We start from the raw sequence: 13,667 nt of genomic DNA, 5'->3' as shown, positions 1-13,667 counted from the left end.
GTATGCCCACTGAGTGCCAGGAGCAGGCTGTCTTCCCAGCAGGAGCCTCGCCTGCCTTTGGGGTGGGTGCTCCCCGTACTTCATTTTCTCTGCACAGCAGGTAAATGTCTCATAAACGAATGGGCACCAGCAGAGTCCAAGGGCACCCCGGGATCTAACGTAGCCTCTGATCACATAGAATCGGCCTTCGTCCTGTTTTCACCCCTTGGTGTCCAGGGGGCAAGAGCGAGGGTATGAGTAGGTGGGTAAGGTGGGCGAATGCTCAACCAGACCTCCTGCCCTTTGCCCCCCTCCCCTCGCCAGCCTCCCTCCGGTCAGCACGGTGGGAGTGTCTGGACTGAGCCGCGCATCTGTCTGTTGCAGGGGTGTCCCCCGGGCTGAGCTGGGCACCCATGGGGGACCCGTGGGCGCATACAGTGGACAGTGGCATCTGGTCACAGTGCGCACAGGCGTGGGTGCCACAGGGAGCAGAGCAGAGACTCGGGGACCACAGACACCAGGCAGAGCTCAGAGTGGACAGGCCCCCTCTCGCCCACGGGCTTTCTCTTCTGGAGCCCCAGGTTGGGGCTGGGTGACAGTGTGGATTTCTGGATGGCAGAGATTTCTTCTTTATCTGAGGTGGGGGGGCACGGTTCATTCCTCAGGGGCAGAGCTTCTGAGTGAGCGGGGCCCTCCTTGAAGACACCTCCCCAGACACTGTCGCGGAAGCCCAGGGCTGGGCCAGAGCTGCACTCAGGGAATCCTGTCTCTCCCCAGGTCTGCTACCTGTGTCACAGCCTCCTGACGCTGGCTGGGCTGGTGGTCGGCTGCCAGGACATTACTCCAGACCAATGGGTGAGTCTCCCAGGAGGCTGGGCTGGGGCCCCTCGGGGAGGAGCCCAGCCGCTGCCAGGAACTGGGAAGAGTGGGAGGCTGAAAAAGAAGCAGGCCTAGGGGAGCCGGCCTCGTCCTCCTCCCAGCGTCCCACCAGGCCTTCCCAAGGGATACTGACCCGTGCCCCTGGTTACCCCGTGCCTCCCCTCCCTTTGCTGCCTGACTTTTGGGCAGTCACTCAGACCCGTCCTCCTCTTTCTCCGATTTTGTGTTCCCCTCCCCGGCTGTGGCTGCGGGCCTGTGCCCCGCCCCCCACGGCCTCTGCAGGGAGAGGTGCAGCTGCTGTGCATGCAGTTGGACCGTAGCATCAGCACCCACATCCGGGAGAGCCCCCAGGCCATGCACTGGACCGCACTCAAGGACCTGGCTGCCCAGACCTACATCCGCTGGCAGGAGCTGCTGGTCCACTGCCAGCCCCAGGTGGTGCCCACACCAGCCCCCAGGCTTGGGAGGGGAGGGATGTGGTCAGGCGGCTGACCGGAGCCCTCAGTGTGTCCGCCCCCTCTGCAGCTGCCGGGTTCCTGGCTGGAAGATGGGGGCAGAGGGCAGTGCGGGGAGACGTGTCCTCGGTGGGCCATCGCCATTCTTATCGAGAGTCAGAGGCCCCCGTGTGGGATTGCGGGGAGGGAGGCACAGCGCAGGCGACCCCGGGGTGAAGGCAAAGAAGAGCTTCACCCCGGAGAGGGAAGAGCCTGGGCCACAGGGCCGGTCTGTCGTGAGCTGTGCCAGGAAGGGGCAGCAGAGGCACCAGCTGTCCACCCTCTGCCCAGTTGTCCTGTGGGCCTGAGGCTGGCCTCCCACTCTGCTGGGGGAACGCTCCCAGGCTGCCCTGGTCCCTCCAGTTTTTGTAGCAACAGCACTCACGCTCCTGACTCCCTCAGACTCCCTGGGTGATAAATACTCACAGCTAATGTTTATTGAATAAAGACCCTCTTCTACATGAATCCACGTAACCTCCATGAGGCAGGTATTGTTATGATCCCATTTTACAGAGGAAACAAGCTAGCCAGAGTCACTGAGAGGTTAAACAGCTTGCCCCATCATGCAGGCGGGGGCGTGCAAGTATCAGAACCAGGGCACAGAACCAGCCTGACTCGCGAGCCTGCACATTTAGCACAGTACAGCCCCGGCTCTGGCAGCCTCCCTTCTGGCCTCTGTCCCTTCCTCCAACAGGCAGCCCTGCCACCCCTTCGCCCCCAGCCCTGGATGCAGATGAGCTGGGTCTCGTAAGAACTCTTTCTCCAACCCCCCTCCCAATGCTCCCGGGCTCCCAACTTGCCTTTCCTCTGACTCCCCTCCGCTTGTCCTTCCCCCGTAACCTCTGACTTGGGACTGACACATCAGCCACAGGCTGTGGCTTGGGTCTCAGATTTCACAAGTCTCTGAGAAAGCTGGAGAGCAGACCTCATCCTCAACCCCTAATGAACTAGATCACACTGGTCTCTGGTGAGAAGCAGTGTGTTTGTCATAAAAAGAAGGAAAAGTGATTCGTGGCCTGGCCGAGCCAGGGGGCAGGTCCCACCTTCCTCTCACAGCACCCTGGGCCTGTGAACAGGGAGTAGAGAGAACAGAGGCAGAGCTGTGGTTGAGTGGCCCGTTGACCTGCCATGTCCTCACCTGGACTGGCAGCCCCAGGAGCCTTGTGGCTCAGCATCTGGCACGGAGGAGGCCTTAGTGGAAATTCAAGGGATGCTGGAGCGCCAGGGAGCGTCACATCAGTGGGCCCTACCTGGGCCCAGACCGTCACATCCTGCTTTTCTCTTTGCCACAGACCCAGTACTTCAGCCCCTGGGAAGACATCTAATGGAGCAGGGCAGGGGTGGCCCAGTGCTCCTGGCCCTGGCAGGAAGTGAACATGGCCCAGCTAACTGGAGGCGTGAAGAATGGAGACCAGAGGAGGACCAGCCAGCTGAAGCAAGCACCTGCCTCCCCCGCTGCCCTGAGCCCCCTCCGGGCAAGGATCCTGCCTCTCGCTGCCTGGCTCATCTCTCAGCTCTCCAAAGCTCTGGTTTTCCTGGGCTTCCTGGGTCCTCCAGCCACCATCCTCCCCACCCTCCTTCCCATCTCTGTGTGTCCCTAATGTGAGGGTTCCTTGTCACGCTAAAGTCTCATTTCAGCATCATTGGTTACAAGAGTTCCTTCAGTCCCTTACTGAGGGCCCGTGCTCAGCACCCAGTTTCCTGACTTCTCGCTTATACTTTGCAGAATTCTCACCCCAGGCAGTCATGTGCCCCGCCCCACCCCCGGAAGCTGAGGGCTGTTTGTAAGCCTTCAGGGAGGAGCAGTTCTGGCTGTGGCCTGAGAGCTATCAGACACCCAGGGAGCAGGGATGGGGAACGTTTATTTGGACCGGTCTGGGACCGGGACTCCCCACTCCCCGCTGCCACTGGGGAAGATCCAGGGAGTGAGGTGGTAGCTCAGGGCTGTAATTACACTTAATTCAGCTTATTGTTGAGCTCCGAAATCAACTCCCAGACTTAGGAGTTGGGCATGGGGGGCAGTGCCAAAAGATCGTTCCCAAGACTTTTTGTTTCCCCTCTGCCTTACCCAAGATCAGTTTTGTGGGCCCTGATCCCTAAACGGGTGCTGGACGTCTTTGACCTGCTCCCCTTGAGAAGTGAGTGAGCCTTCGGTACCCCCAGGAGATCCTTGGGGATCTGCCCACACGTCCAACCCTGAGAATCCATTGCTAGTCCCTGACCCCTCCTGACTCCTTTCTGGGTTGGGATGGGGTTTTGCAGGGGCCACAGGAGGTAGACAGGAGGTAGCAGAGGATGAGACCTGCCCACTGGGCCCGTGCCCCTTCCTCAGCTCAATCCTAGCGTCTGCCAGCGGAACGTCACCGTGGCTGGTGCTTGTGACTTTCTCTGTTTATTTGTCCCTCTCCTTTGTTCTTTCACACGACGGGGGTCAGGGTAAGGCAGGTTAAGTAGGAAACTCCCCCCAAATAAAGGACCTTCAGGCCAAGTGCCTCTATTTGCAGCCCCAAAGTGTAGCCCATCGCTTCCTGGGCCTGTTTTGGAGGCTCTCGCTGGGTCCCCAGAGTGCTGGGAGCCAAGGCAGATGTATAATTCAGAGAGCACAAGCACACGACGGAGGGCCGGGTACCACGTCTCCCTGCCTCTCTTCCTTCGCCAGGTGAGAGGTGGAAGAAGCTCTCTGCCAGGGAGGCTTGGAGGCCCAGGCGGCTTGTCTGAGAGTTCTGGTTTCTGTTCCTGGCCACATCACAGGCCCCCTTGGCCAGGGCACCCCTGAGGCCCCAGCGGCATCAGGTAGGCCTGAGATCTCCGATAGCAGAGCGGAGGCTGTGGCGAGCCACCGCCTTCCCCCTCCCTCAGGGCCGCCCCTGCCCCTGATCCCCGGCTCTTCAGTTTGCTCTGGAAACCTGGAAATCACCTTTGAAATTTCCTTTCTTCGTTCTCGCAGCCAAGGGCAGAGAGGGAGTAGGGAGCCCTGAGAGTCTGAAGCAGGGAGTTGCCAATTCTCGAAGCCACCCCTGCTGGGCTCTGAGCAAGGGTTCGAGCTGTCCAGTTTTGCAGGCTCTGGAGCCCTCCTGCCCAGGCCCGGTTCTCGTGCACTGCCCCCCTCCGCCCCAGCTCCCGGAGACACTCACCCCCAGGAGAGAGGAGGTGTTGGTGACAGCTCAGGCCCTCCAGAGGCCTCCCTGTAACCTGAGCAGAGGTGAGCACTTTGAGGTCACCCAAGGGCGTACGGCGTCCCCCGGGACGTGTAATGGGCCCTCGCTGGAACTGGCTGGGAGCTGACCAGATCTTCTGAAACCAGTCCGGGACCAGTTAGAGAGCCAGCCTCTAGGCCAAGAGTTCCACAGTAATGCTGGCAACTTGGCCACATACTCTTTCCAGATCCCTAAGCCCCTGGGGAAAGGCTGAGGGATATCCTGGTGGAAGCCACTGGAAAGGCAGCATCCGGGGCTGTGATGACGGATGTTCTCCTGCTTCCTTTGGCGATGGTGGTAGGGAGGGGCTAGAAGGGAAAGGCTTCCCAGGTGGACGGCTTTGATAACTCTCCTTTAGGAGGAAGTGGAGAGAGGAAGTCCTTTTCCTATGTCCCCACTCCCCTCGGTCCCCAGGCCCTCAGGTCCCTGAAGGGTGGCTGACCCAGGCTTTTTCATTTCCCCCCTGTGGGTTGACAGCAGCTCCTGACTCCCTTGGAAGTTGGCCAGACAGTGTTGACTACAGAACCCCACTGTGACCCCTCAGCCCCGCCCTCACCCCCCCTCAGAAAGCAGCCTCAGGAGAGCTGGAGTTCACAGGAGGGGCACCGTGGTACATGACCAAGGTGTGGGAGTGAGAGGGGCCTTGCTTTTCAGAGAAGACTCTTGGGTCCATCTCTAGGGGCTGGACTGAGCTGCCAGTGGGTCCTCAGAGAAACTCGGGGGGCATTTAGCACATCTGCTTTTTCTTGGCCACAAGCGGTTGAACAAATGGGGAAAGTAAGAGGGTCTGTCGAGGCCTAAGGCCTGAAAAGTGGATACCTTCCATAGAATATGATAGACAAGCCCTGAGGAGGCTTGATATACCTATACACAAGCCTTTTTTTTTTTTTCCGGGTATTAGTAACTTTTTTTCTTCTTAATTTAAGACCCAGGAATCCTCATTTTTGACCAGTTGTGCTTTTATTTTAAAGTATGAACCATGAGCAAGTAGTCATGCAGGAAACTTTATCCCCTGCCCACCCACCCCCGGAAAAGGCCAGCGCCGGAAAGGAACGGAGTGCAGCAGAAAATGAGTGAAGGTGGAAGAGGGGAGCAGGCAAGCTGCAGCCTTAACTTTGAGGAGCGTTTGGGAGGGAAGGGCTCCGGAGTCTGTTAGCAGGAACTGAGCAGCCAGCCTTGAGCTACAGAAGACGGTCATGGCCAGTGAAACCAAACCACCTGCTGAGACTTTCCACTAGGGCTGTCTTGCAGGTGGGGCTAGGAGCTCAGGTCTCAGCCTGGTAACCGTCACACCTAGAGGTGGGTGGGAGGTGAAGGTGAGGAGAAACAGCAGGAAATGGAGTGTTTGTGGCCTAAAAGTTATCAGGATACCCTGTGACTTAGTGGAAAGACAGGATCAGGAGTCCTAAGGCCTGATTTAACATTCTGACCTTGCTCATTATCTATGTGAGTTGGGGCAGGATGCGTAACCTTTCTGAGAGTCATTTTATCTATGGAATGGGAGAAACAGTACCTACTTTGGAAAGGGTGGTCATGAGGGCAGAGTGAAGGCAAGTTGCAGGATGTGAAGCACAGAACAAATGTGAGGGGCACCTGCCTATTGATTTACATCCACATAAATAGACGCAGGGTCTAACAGGAAGAGGGGCGTCACACATCTTCCTCCCTGTCAGCTGAAGCAAAGCCTTCCCTGCCCACCCCATGCTAATTAACTGGCTTGCCCCCTATCTCCAGCATCTCCAAGGCCACAGCTTTTCTTTTTTTTTTTTTTTTTTTTTTTTTATGGTGGAGAGGAGCTGGGAAATGTATGTGGCTTTGGCCAGCGCGGGAGAAGGGGCCTTTATGTATACCAGCAAAGACCCAATTGTTACTGAATCCAAACTGGGCTGCTTTTCCCAATTATCTCCACGACTCTTCTGGTCTCCACTTTTCTGATGCCAAGTTTTAACCCAGAACAAAAGCTCCCGTCGGGACTGATTTATAATCCAGATCTGCTGACGGGGCCCTAAAGTGTCCCTCCCCTCCAGGACTGCACCAGGCATAAAGTCACCACCACAGCCTCAGGGCCTCCAGTCTCTTTACCTCTGCCCTTTGCCCCAGCCAGGAGGTGGCATATGTCTCCGGGTGCCGGTGGGCTGGCCTCCCTGGGGTTCCTCTGTTCACCTGCCCAGCTCCGAGAAACCAGCTGGCAAGGAGGACACCTCAGCACCGCCCAGGAGGCCAGGGCTACAAGTTACTTCTAGGAGCGGCTGTGGGCGGAGGCTGGCGGTTCGGAAGATGCCAGTTCTCCTCCAGCGTGGCTCCCCTCAGAACCCTTTCGTCTGAACATCAGGGCTCATGTCACTTGTTATTCAGTCTTCCAAGGGCACCAGAAGGAGTCATTTCCTGAGGGGTAGGCTCTGTGCAATCGGAGTCCAGGGTTGTCTTCGCCGGGAGCTGGCCGCGGGGCGCTGAGCAGGTCCCTCCGCCTGGAGCGTGAGAAACAAGGGGCAGAAGGTCTCGGGGAGACTTGGGGGGTCTTACTGGCTGGTGAGGCCCGTTCCAGTCTGATCGCAGGGGTCAGTGGGAGTTGGGGCCAAGAAACGGAGAAGAATTGGGGGCCAACAGACAGACCACTCTGGTCCGCCCCGAAAAAAAGCCTCGGATACTCGCCCTGAAGTGGCCCGCACGCCTTCGTTCCAGTAACCTCAGCGTGGGGATCCCCTTAGCCCCATTCCCGAGCCCGGCCGCCCAGCCTGCGCGGTTGGCCTTGGGGGACACTTCGGAAAGACCCGGTGAGTCCGACTCCCCAGTGCCAGGGCCAGGAGTCCCTCCCCCGCCCCACCTCCCGGCGCGGTGGCGCAGCTAGCGGCTGCAAGGCGCAGGGCGGCAGGGCACGGGGAGGGGCGGGGGTCCGAGCCCCCGGGCGGGGAGCGGGTAGGCGTGCGGGTCGCGGCGGGTCGCAGCCCCCTCCGGGGCGGGCCTTCGCGGCCCGCCCCCGACCTCCGTCGAGCCCCCCCGCCTGACGTCAGGGGGGAGGGGGCGGAGAGCTGCGGCCGCGGCGGAGAAAGAGCCGGCGCCCGCCGCGGTGGCGCGGGGAGCCCGAGCCCAGGGGCGCCGAGCCGAGCCGGGCCGAGGGGCGGTGGCAGAGGGGCAGCGGAGCTGGGCGGGCGGGCGCGCGCGGGCGGCGGCGGCGCGCGGGCAGGGGCGGACCGTGGTCGGAGCCGAACGCGAGGGCGGCGCCCAGGGATTCAAGCCGCGAAGAAGAGGTGAGTGAGGCCGGGTTTGCTTGGGATCGGAGCCAGGGGGCTCCGGGATCGCCGCTTTGTCCCCCGACTCGGGTGGGAGACGCCGCACGCGCGAGGGACAGGGTCTGGGGCCTCAGGGAGGGGCGGCGGCGGGGACAGCTGTCCGCCCGAGCGCCTTCCTGCGGCCCCCGCGGGCTGCTTCGCGGGGGCTGGGGAGCGGGGAGAGCGGCGCCCGCCGCCACAGGGTCCGGAGGCGCGGACTGGTCAGGGGCAGCGGGGCTCAGGGAGCGGGGGTCCCTCGTGCAGTCCGGTCCGCGGCCGGGATCTTCTCCAGGCCCCCGAACTGCCCCTGGCTCCCCCACCCCCGACGGAAAGTTTGGGGCGGGCTTGGACGGAGGCCGATGTTGTGGGATCGGATTTCCCTGCCGCGGCCCCCCGGCCGCGCGCCCGCTCCGCTGGGGAGGCGGGCTGTCCTGGAAAGCCAGGCTCCTGAGCCGCGCCGCTCAGTCCCCGGCTGGAGCGCTAGCCCTGCAGCCGCGGGGGCGCCGTCCGCGGCCCGCCGCTCTGGGTGGGCAAGGGTGGGGGGCGCGCCGCCAGGAGCCCGCACCCCTCTACACACCCCCACCTCCGAGGCCGCTCCGGGGAGGAGCTGTGGCGGCAGAGCCTTGGAGCGCGCCGCGGGGTCCGGCCCGGGCCTGGGGTAAGGGGCCGAGGGAGGGCTGGGGGTGTGTTGGGGGACGGGGGTGGTGGTGAACGCATCTCCTGCGCCCCCCCCGCCCTTCCCGCGCTGGGTTACTGGGCCGACAGGGGGCGTCCGCAGGCCGGGCTCCGCCACGCTCCCAGCGCCGCCGCTTTGTTTGCCTTCAAATCCCCGAAGCTGGGGGAGGGGAGAATCCGGGGGGGCGGGGGGGGGACCCGGGACGGGGTCTTGGCGGGGACCCTTTGTTTTAGGGTGAGCATAGACCCAGCTTCTTTGTCTCTGCTCCCGGCATTGGAGGGCTGGAGCAGTGGAAATTAATCCAGATGGCCTGCCCTGGCCGGGGTCCTGGGGGCGCGATCTCTGAGTTGGGAAGGTTCGTCAAGACCCCGGGAGAGCGCAGCAGGCGCAGGCCCTGCTCGGGGCGCCCTCCACGGTCCAGGAGGAACCCCCCTGGCGCTCCCCACCGGGTCCTCACTTGCCCCCAGCCCCCGCCTGAACGCGCTGCCGGGAGATCCCTGATGAGACCGGAGCCGGCTCCGTTGTCCCGCTGCCCCTCAGCCCTAGGGCTGGTGTCTCCTAGGATCCTGTGCGAGGAACAGGATGAGGCCCCGGTCATTTCCACGCCCATCCCACCCACTTCCTGCCTTCCTTCTTGGGCAACAAAGGGGCCTTGGGAAGCGGGGCCCCTCCAGCTCCCGGACCCACTTCAGCCCTGTGATGTGCAACGGGGTTTGGGGCTCTGCCCGGCTATTGTCTGCGCTGGGGGAGGCGAGAGGCTGGGGCCGGGACCCCCGCAGGCCTGATGCGCCGAGTCCTCCCTGGGGGTCTTTTCCAACCTCCTGCCCCCCCACCGCACGCTTATCACCCTGCTGAGGGGTTTGCGTCTCAGAATTAGGTCTTGGAGCTGGCTGGAGCCCCAGTAGGGCCAGGTCCTGCCTCCAGAGGTTATTTTAAGAAATCTTTCGAATCTATCAGGCCTGAGGCGGGGAGGGGGGTCCCCTTTTTATTTTCTTAAACAACTTCCTGTTGAAGAGAAGGAGTCGGGGAGGGCCCGGAGGTTGTCCGAGTGTCCAAGTGTCCGCTCTTGCAGCTGACTTAGCTCTCTCCCTCCCCCCAGGGAGACCCCATGGTCCCTTTGGAGGCTGTAGAGGCTGAGGCCAGGTGTCGGAGGGGACTAGGTCTCTGCTCCAAGGCCTGGGGCACGGGGGAGTCCTGGGGAGGATGGATCTGGTCTTCTGTCCTGTCGGTGCCTCCTGGTACGGCTTGTGTGGGCCCCCTTCCGGTCTGTTTTCTCTGGCTGTGATTCTGACCCTTTCTTTTCCCCCAGCAGGGCAGCTGGCCTGGAGCTAAGCGCCAGGGCGTGTGCCATGGCCATGCACTGGGCCGTCTGGCTGCTGGCAGTGGGACTGTGGGGCCTGGGCATTGGGGCTGAGGTGTGGTGGAACCTGGTGCCCCGGAAGACGGTATCTTCTGGGGGTGAGTGCCTGGAGGGCGGGGAGCAGGAGGCCAGGAGGGACTCCTGGGGGAAGAGGGGTGCTAAGGAATTGCCCTCTAGGACGTGCCAGCCGTATTCTGCAGTCGGGCTCAAGGCCCACTGATGTATGTGACACAGCTTACTGAGAAATGTGAGTGAGTGGCCCTAGGGACCCAGAACTGGTAGTCCAGGCCAGGACCTAGAGGATCCCTCCTGACACTTAGGACCTGGCTCAGCTGCCCCTGTTATACAAGAGAGAGTGACCATTCTGCATTGCTCTCCCCATGCCTCACTTCTGGAATTATCGCGAGCACTGAGAGCCTAAAGAGAGAAACCTGGGTCAGGATGGGCATGAGGTGAAGGGTGTCACCGCCCGCCCCCAAGTCTTTCCAGCTCTCTGCCCCCAGGAGCCCCCTTAGCAACCCTGATACAATAGACGCCCCTCTGCTGCCCTGACTCTGCTGTCTGGTGGCCCTAGAGTGGGGGGGAGGGGTGCGCACGCACGCACGTGCTCGCCTGGGGGGACGGCAGACCTGACAGCCCTTCTGTGCTCACACACCTGTATGCGGAGGTGATGTCAGGTGTTTGTATCATCTGTGTGCTCTGGGGACCCAGGATGAGTTCACCTCCCACAGGCTCCTCTCCATGCTAACGAAGCCTTCCCTTGCCAGCCTATGTCTGGGCCCATCGTTGGCTCCAAAGAGTAAGGCTGGTTTAGAGGGACCCTGAGGACAGGTCGGCAGCTATTTTGGGGGCTGACGTAGGAATCCTGTGACTACGCGAATATCATAGCGCCCTGCTTGGTGGATGGCAACAGGGCTTCCCAGCCCCGAGGCCTCAGCGCCATCTCTGGTCCCCAGCTTCTGGTCTCCGCTGGCCTCCCTGGCCTGGCCTCCCAGCCCGATTCCATCTCCTGCCGTCCCTCCTCAGCCCATAGCCGGCTGTGCTTGTATCCCTAACAGCCCGGATTTGGGTCTCACTGGAGGGAAGGGTTTCCTAAGTCAAAGGTGTGCTCACAACTTCTGTCAGTCCTACCCTACTGGATCAGGGTCCAGGGCCTGGCTGGACCCTGGTGAGGCCAGCAGGCAGCAGAGCAAAGAAGGAAGCAGCAGCTGAGGAAGCTGGGAGGGGGGAGCGCTGCTGACCCTGAGAGTGAGAGCCATCGGTCTGATGGCTTCCTCTGACCGGAAGCTGTGGCTGAGATATCCTTCCTTCCTCCTCCCCAGCCCAGATTTGCCTCCGCCCCGGCTGGGAAAGGCCAGGGAGGCCTGGGTGGAGCTGTCAGAGCCAAAAGCCTGTTCAGAAAATGCCCTTTACTACCAGTCAGGGAGCTTGGCTGGCATCTGCCTGTGGGGTGCTAGCTCTAATGTGGGGACCAGGGGTGACCATCGCATAGAGGAGGGCTGATTTTGGGGTGGGGGGCCTCCCAGAGTCCCAGGAAAGTCCGCTCACCCCATCCCTGCTCTTTCTGGCCTTGTCCCTGCAGAGCTGGCCACGGTGGTGCGGCGCTTCTCCCAGACGGGCATCCAGGACTTTCTGACGCTGACCTTGACCGAGCAGACCGGGCTCCTGTACGTAGGGGCCCGGGAGGCCCTGTTTGCCTTCAGCGTGGAGGCTCTGGAGCTGCAGGGAGTGGTGAGTGGTGGGGGAGCGGGAGGCACGCGGGGGTGAGAGAGGCAGGACCCGGAGGGTCTTCGCTTGGCCAGGCTGTCCCCTCGGCTCAGCTGCCCCCCACCCCATTCTCCTCGGTGAGGATGTTGCTTTCCCGAGTCTGCAGCACTTACTGGGTCTACTGCGTTGGGGCAGCTGGGGCTTCTGACCTCTGCTGGAATAAGCTCCCAGAGAGTGGGGACCGTGTCTTCTCACTTGGCTTCCCCACGTTGCTGCCCTGGGCCCTGCTAGTAGCACATGCCCAGTATGTACCTGTGACATTGCTGACGTGTCCCCTCCCTGCCCCCAGATCTCATGGGAGGCGCCAGCTGAGAAGAAGGCGGAGTGTACCCAGAAAGGGAAGAGTAACCAGGTGGGTGCTTGGGACACTGCTGGCAGGGGTGGGGGGCATGGTGCACACTCTTTCCCCAGAGCCCCCTTTGACCCAGTGCTGGTCTGGGTCCTTGTGTCCCCATGTCCGGGGCCCTCATACTTTAACTGATGCCTCTCTCTCCCCAGACGGAGTGTTTCAACTTCATCCGCTTCCTGCAGCCGTATAACGCATCCCACCTGTATGTCTGTGGTACCTACGCTTTCCAGCCCAAGTGCACCTACATTGTGAGTGCCGCTCCTCTCCCCCAGCCCCCTCGACCGATCCCCGTCGCCTTCTCATCACCTCTTCCCTTCCCCTAGGACATGCTCACCTTCACCCTGGAGCGTGGCGAGTTCGAAGATGGCAAGGGGAAGTGTCCCTATGACCCAGTTAAGGGCCACACCGGCCTCCTTGTGGGTGAGTGGCTGTCCCGCTGCAGGTTGGGGGGTCCCCCAGGACTTGTTCCCAGTCCGGGGCTGTGTGGCCTGAGTGCAACTGCACCTCGCTTCTGGTCCCGCTGACCCCCTGTCTCCCGTAGACGGGGAGCTGTACTCGGCCACGCTCAACAACTTCCTGGGCACGGAGCCCGTCATCCTGCGGATCATGGGGCCGCACCACGCCATGAAGACGGAGTACCTGGCCTTCTGGCTCAACGGTGAGCCCCGAGGAGCCGGCCAGCCAACCGGGCAGCCGTGGGTGGGAAGCGCCGCGAGGGCCCAGTGCCCGGGCTGACCCTCCTCCCCCTCCCGTAGAACCACATTTCGTGGGCTCTGCCTACATCCCGGAGAGCTTGGGCAGCTTCACGGGGGACGACGACAAGGTGTACTTCTTCTTCAGCGAGCGCGCCGTGGAATACGACTGCTATGCCGAGCAGGTGGTGGCCCGCGTGGCCCGAGTCTGCAAGGTAGAGACCCCCCGCGGCGGGCGGCCCTGGGAGCGCGGCGGGCGGCCCTGAGAGCCCGGCGGGGCTGACCGGCAGTGTCCCCTCGCTGTCCCCCAGGGTGACGTGGGGGGCGCGCGGACGCTGCAGAGGAAGTGGACCACGTTCCTGAAGGCGCGGCTGGTGTGCTCCGCGCCTGACTGGCAGCTCTACTTCAACCAGCTGCAGGCACTGCATACCCTGCAGGACGCCTCCTGGCACAACACCACCTTCTTCGGGGTTTTTCGGGCGCGGTGGTGAGTTGGCTGGGAGCCCTTGGGGGTGGGGAGGAGTGGGTCCGCAGGCTGGGTCTGACAGGGACAGGCCCCGGGGGACGTCCAGGCGCCTGGCCCCTTTGCAAAGCCCCCCGCGGGAGGCGGGCCGTGCTCTGTCCCCGGTGGCACTTGGAGCCGCCGTCGCGTCACGTGGGCCTGTGACCTTCTTGTGCTTGGGCCCTGCCTTCCCGCTGCATGCCCGGAGCTGTGGTCGCCCCAGGCCTGACCCTGGGGGTCCCTCCCTTGCTGTGACAGGGGCGACATGGACCTGTCAGCAGTCTGTGAGTACCAGTTGGAAGAGATCCAGAGGGTGTTCGAGGGGCCCTACAAGGAGTACCATGAGCAAGCCCAGAAGTGGGGCCGCTACACCGACCCGGTACCCAGCCCGCGGCCCGGCTCGGTGAGTCATCCGGGGCAGGGGCGCGCTTGTGTCCTCCTCTCCGGTGCCCTTCCCACCGGGCTGATAGCTCCCTCCTCTCCCCCGCCCCCAGTGCATCAAC

General features: G+C 62.3%; 2 protein-coding genes across 7 annotated transcripts in view; both read left to right on the top strand.

The window, feature by feature from the left end:
• The window catches only part of FAM178B (family with sequence similarity 178 member B), a 96,304-nt gene extending 92,979 nt beyond the window's left edge, over positions 1 to 3,325 (top strand). Inside the window, 3 exon segments of the mRNA XM_032652270.1 lie at positions 757 to 834; positions 1,141 to 1,293; positions 2,645 to 3,325. Coding sequence (XP_032508161.1) covers positions 757 to 834; positions 1,141 to 1,293; positions 2,645 to 2,677 — 264 coding nt within the window. The 3' untranslated portion in view covers positions 2,678 to 3,325.
• A 3,816-nt stretch (positions 3,326 to 7,141) lies between these two features.
• The window catches only part of SEMA4C (semaphorin 4C), a 13,196-nt gene continuing 6,670 nt past the window's right edge, over positions 7,142 to 13,667 (top strand). Inside the window, exons 1-11 of one of the 6 annotated variants that reach the window (XM_032653684.1) lie at positions 7,142 to 7,323; positions 9,807 to 9,952; positions 11,437 to 11,585; positions 11,911 to 11,973; positions 12,120 to 12,218; positions 12,294 to 12,390; positions 12,512 to 12,628; positions 12,726 to 12,877; positions 12,974 to 13,149; positions 13,423 to 13,567; positions 13,659 to 13,667. The exon at positions 13,659 to 13,667 is cut by the window's right edge and continues 214 nt beyond it. In XM_032653684.1, the coding sequence (XP_032509575.1) occupies positions 9,844 to 9,952; positions 11,437 to 11,585; positions 11,911 to 11,973; positions 12,120 to 12,218; positions 12,294 to 12,390; positions 12,512 to 12,628; positions 12,726 to 12,877; positions 12,974 to 13,149; positions 13,423 to 13,567; positions 13,659 to 13,667 (1,116 nt within the window). In that variant the 5' untranslated portion in view covers positions 7,142 to 7,323; positions 9,807 to 9,843. Of the gene's footprint in view, positions 7,324 to 7,593; positions 7,798 to 8,422; positions 8,477 to 9,167; positions 9,421 to 9,803; positions 9,953 to 11,436; positions 11,586 to 11,910; positions 11,974 to 12,119; positions 12,219 to 12,293; positions 12,391 to 12,511; positions 12,629 to 12,725; positions 12,878 to 12,973; positions 13,150 to 13,422; positions 13,568 to 13,658 lie in introns of those variants that run through there. The other 5 variants (XM_032653682.1, XM_032653680.1, XM_032653681.1 and 2 more) reach the window with 5 other exon arrangements.

The sequence above is a fragment of the Phocoena sinus genome, chromosome 13 (assembly GCF_008692025.1).
Source record: "Phocoena sinus isolate mPhoSin1 chromosome 13, mPhoSin1.pri, whole genome shotgun sequence".
NCBI classification, from domain to species: domain Eukaryota; kingdom Metazoa; phylum Chordata; class Mammalia; order Artiodactyla; family Phocoenidae; genus Phocoena; species Phocoena sinus.
Note: the sequence above shows the minus strand (reverse complement) of the source record. Positions and strands in the feature narration are given on the sequence as shown.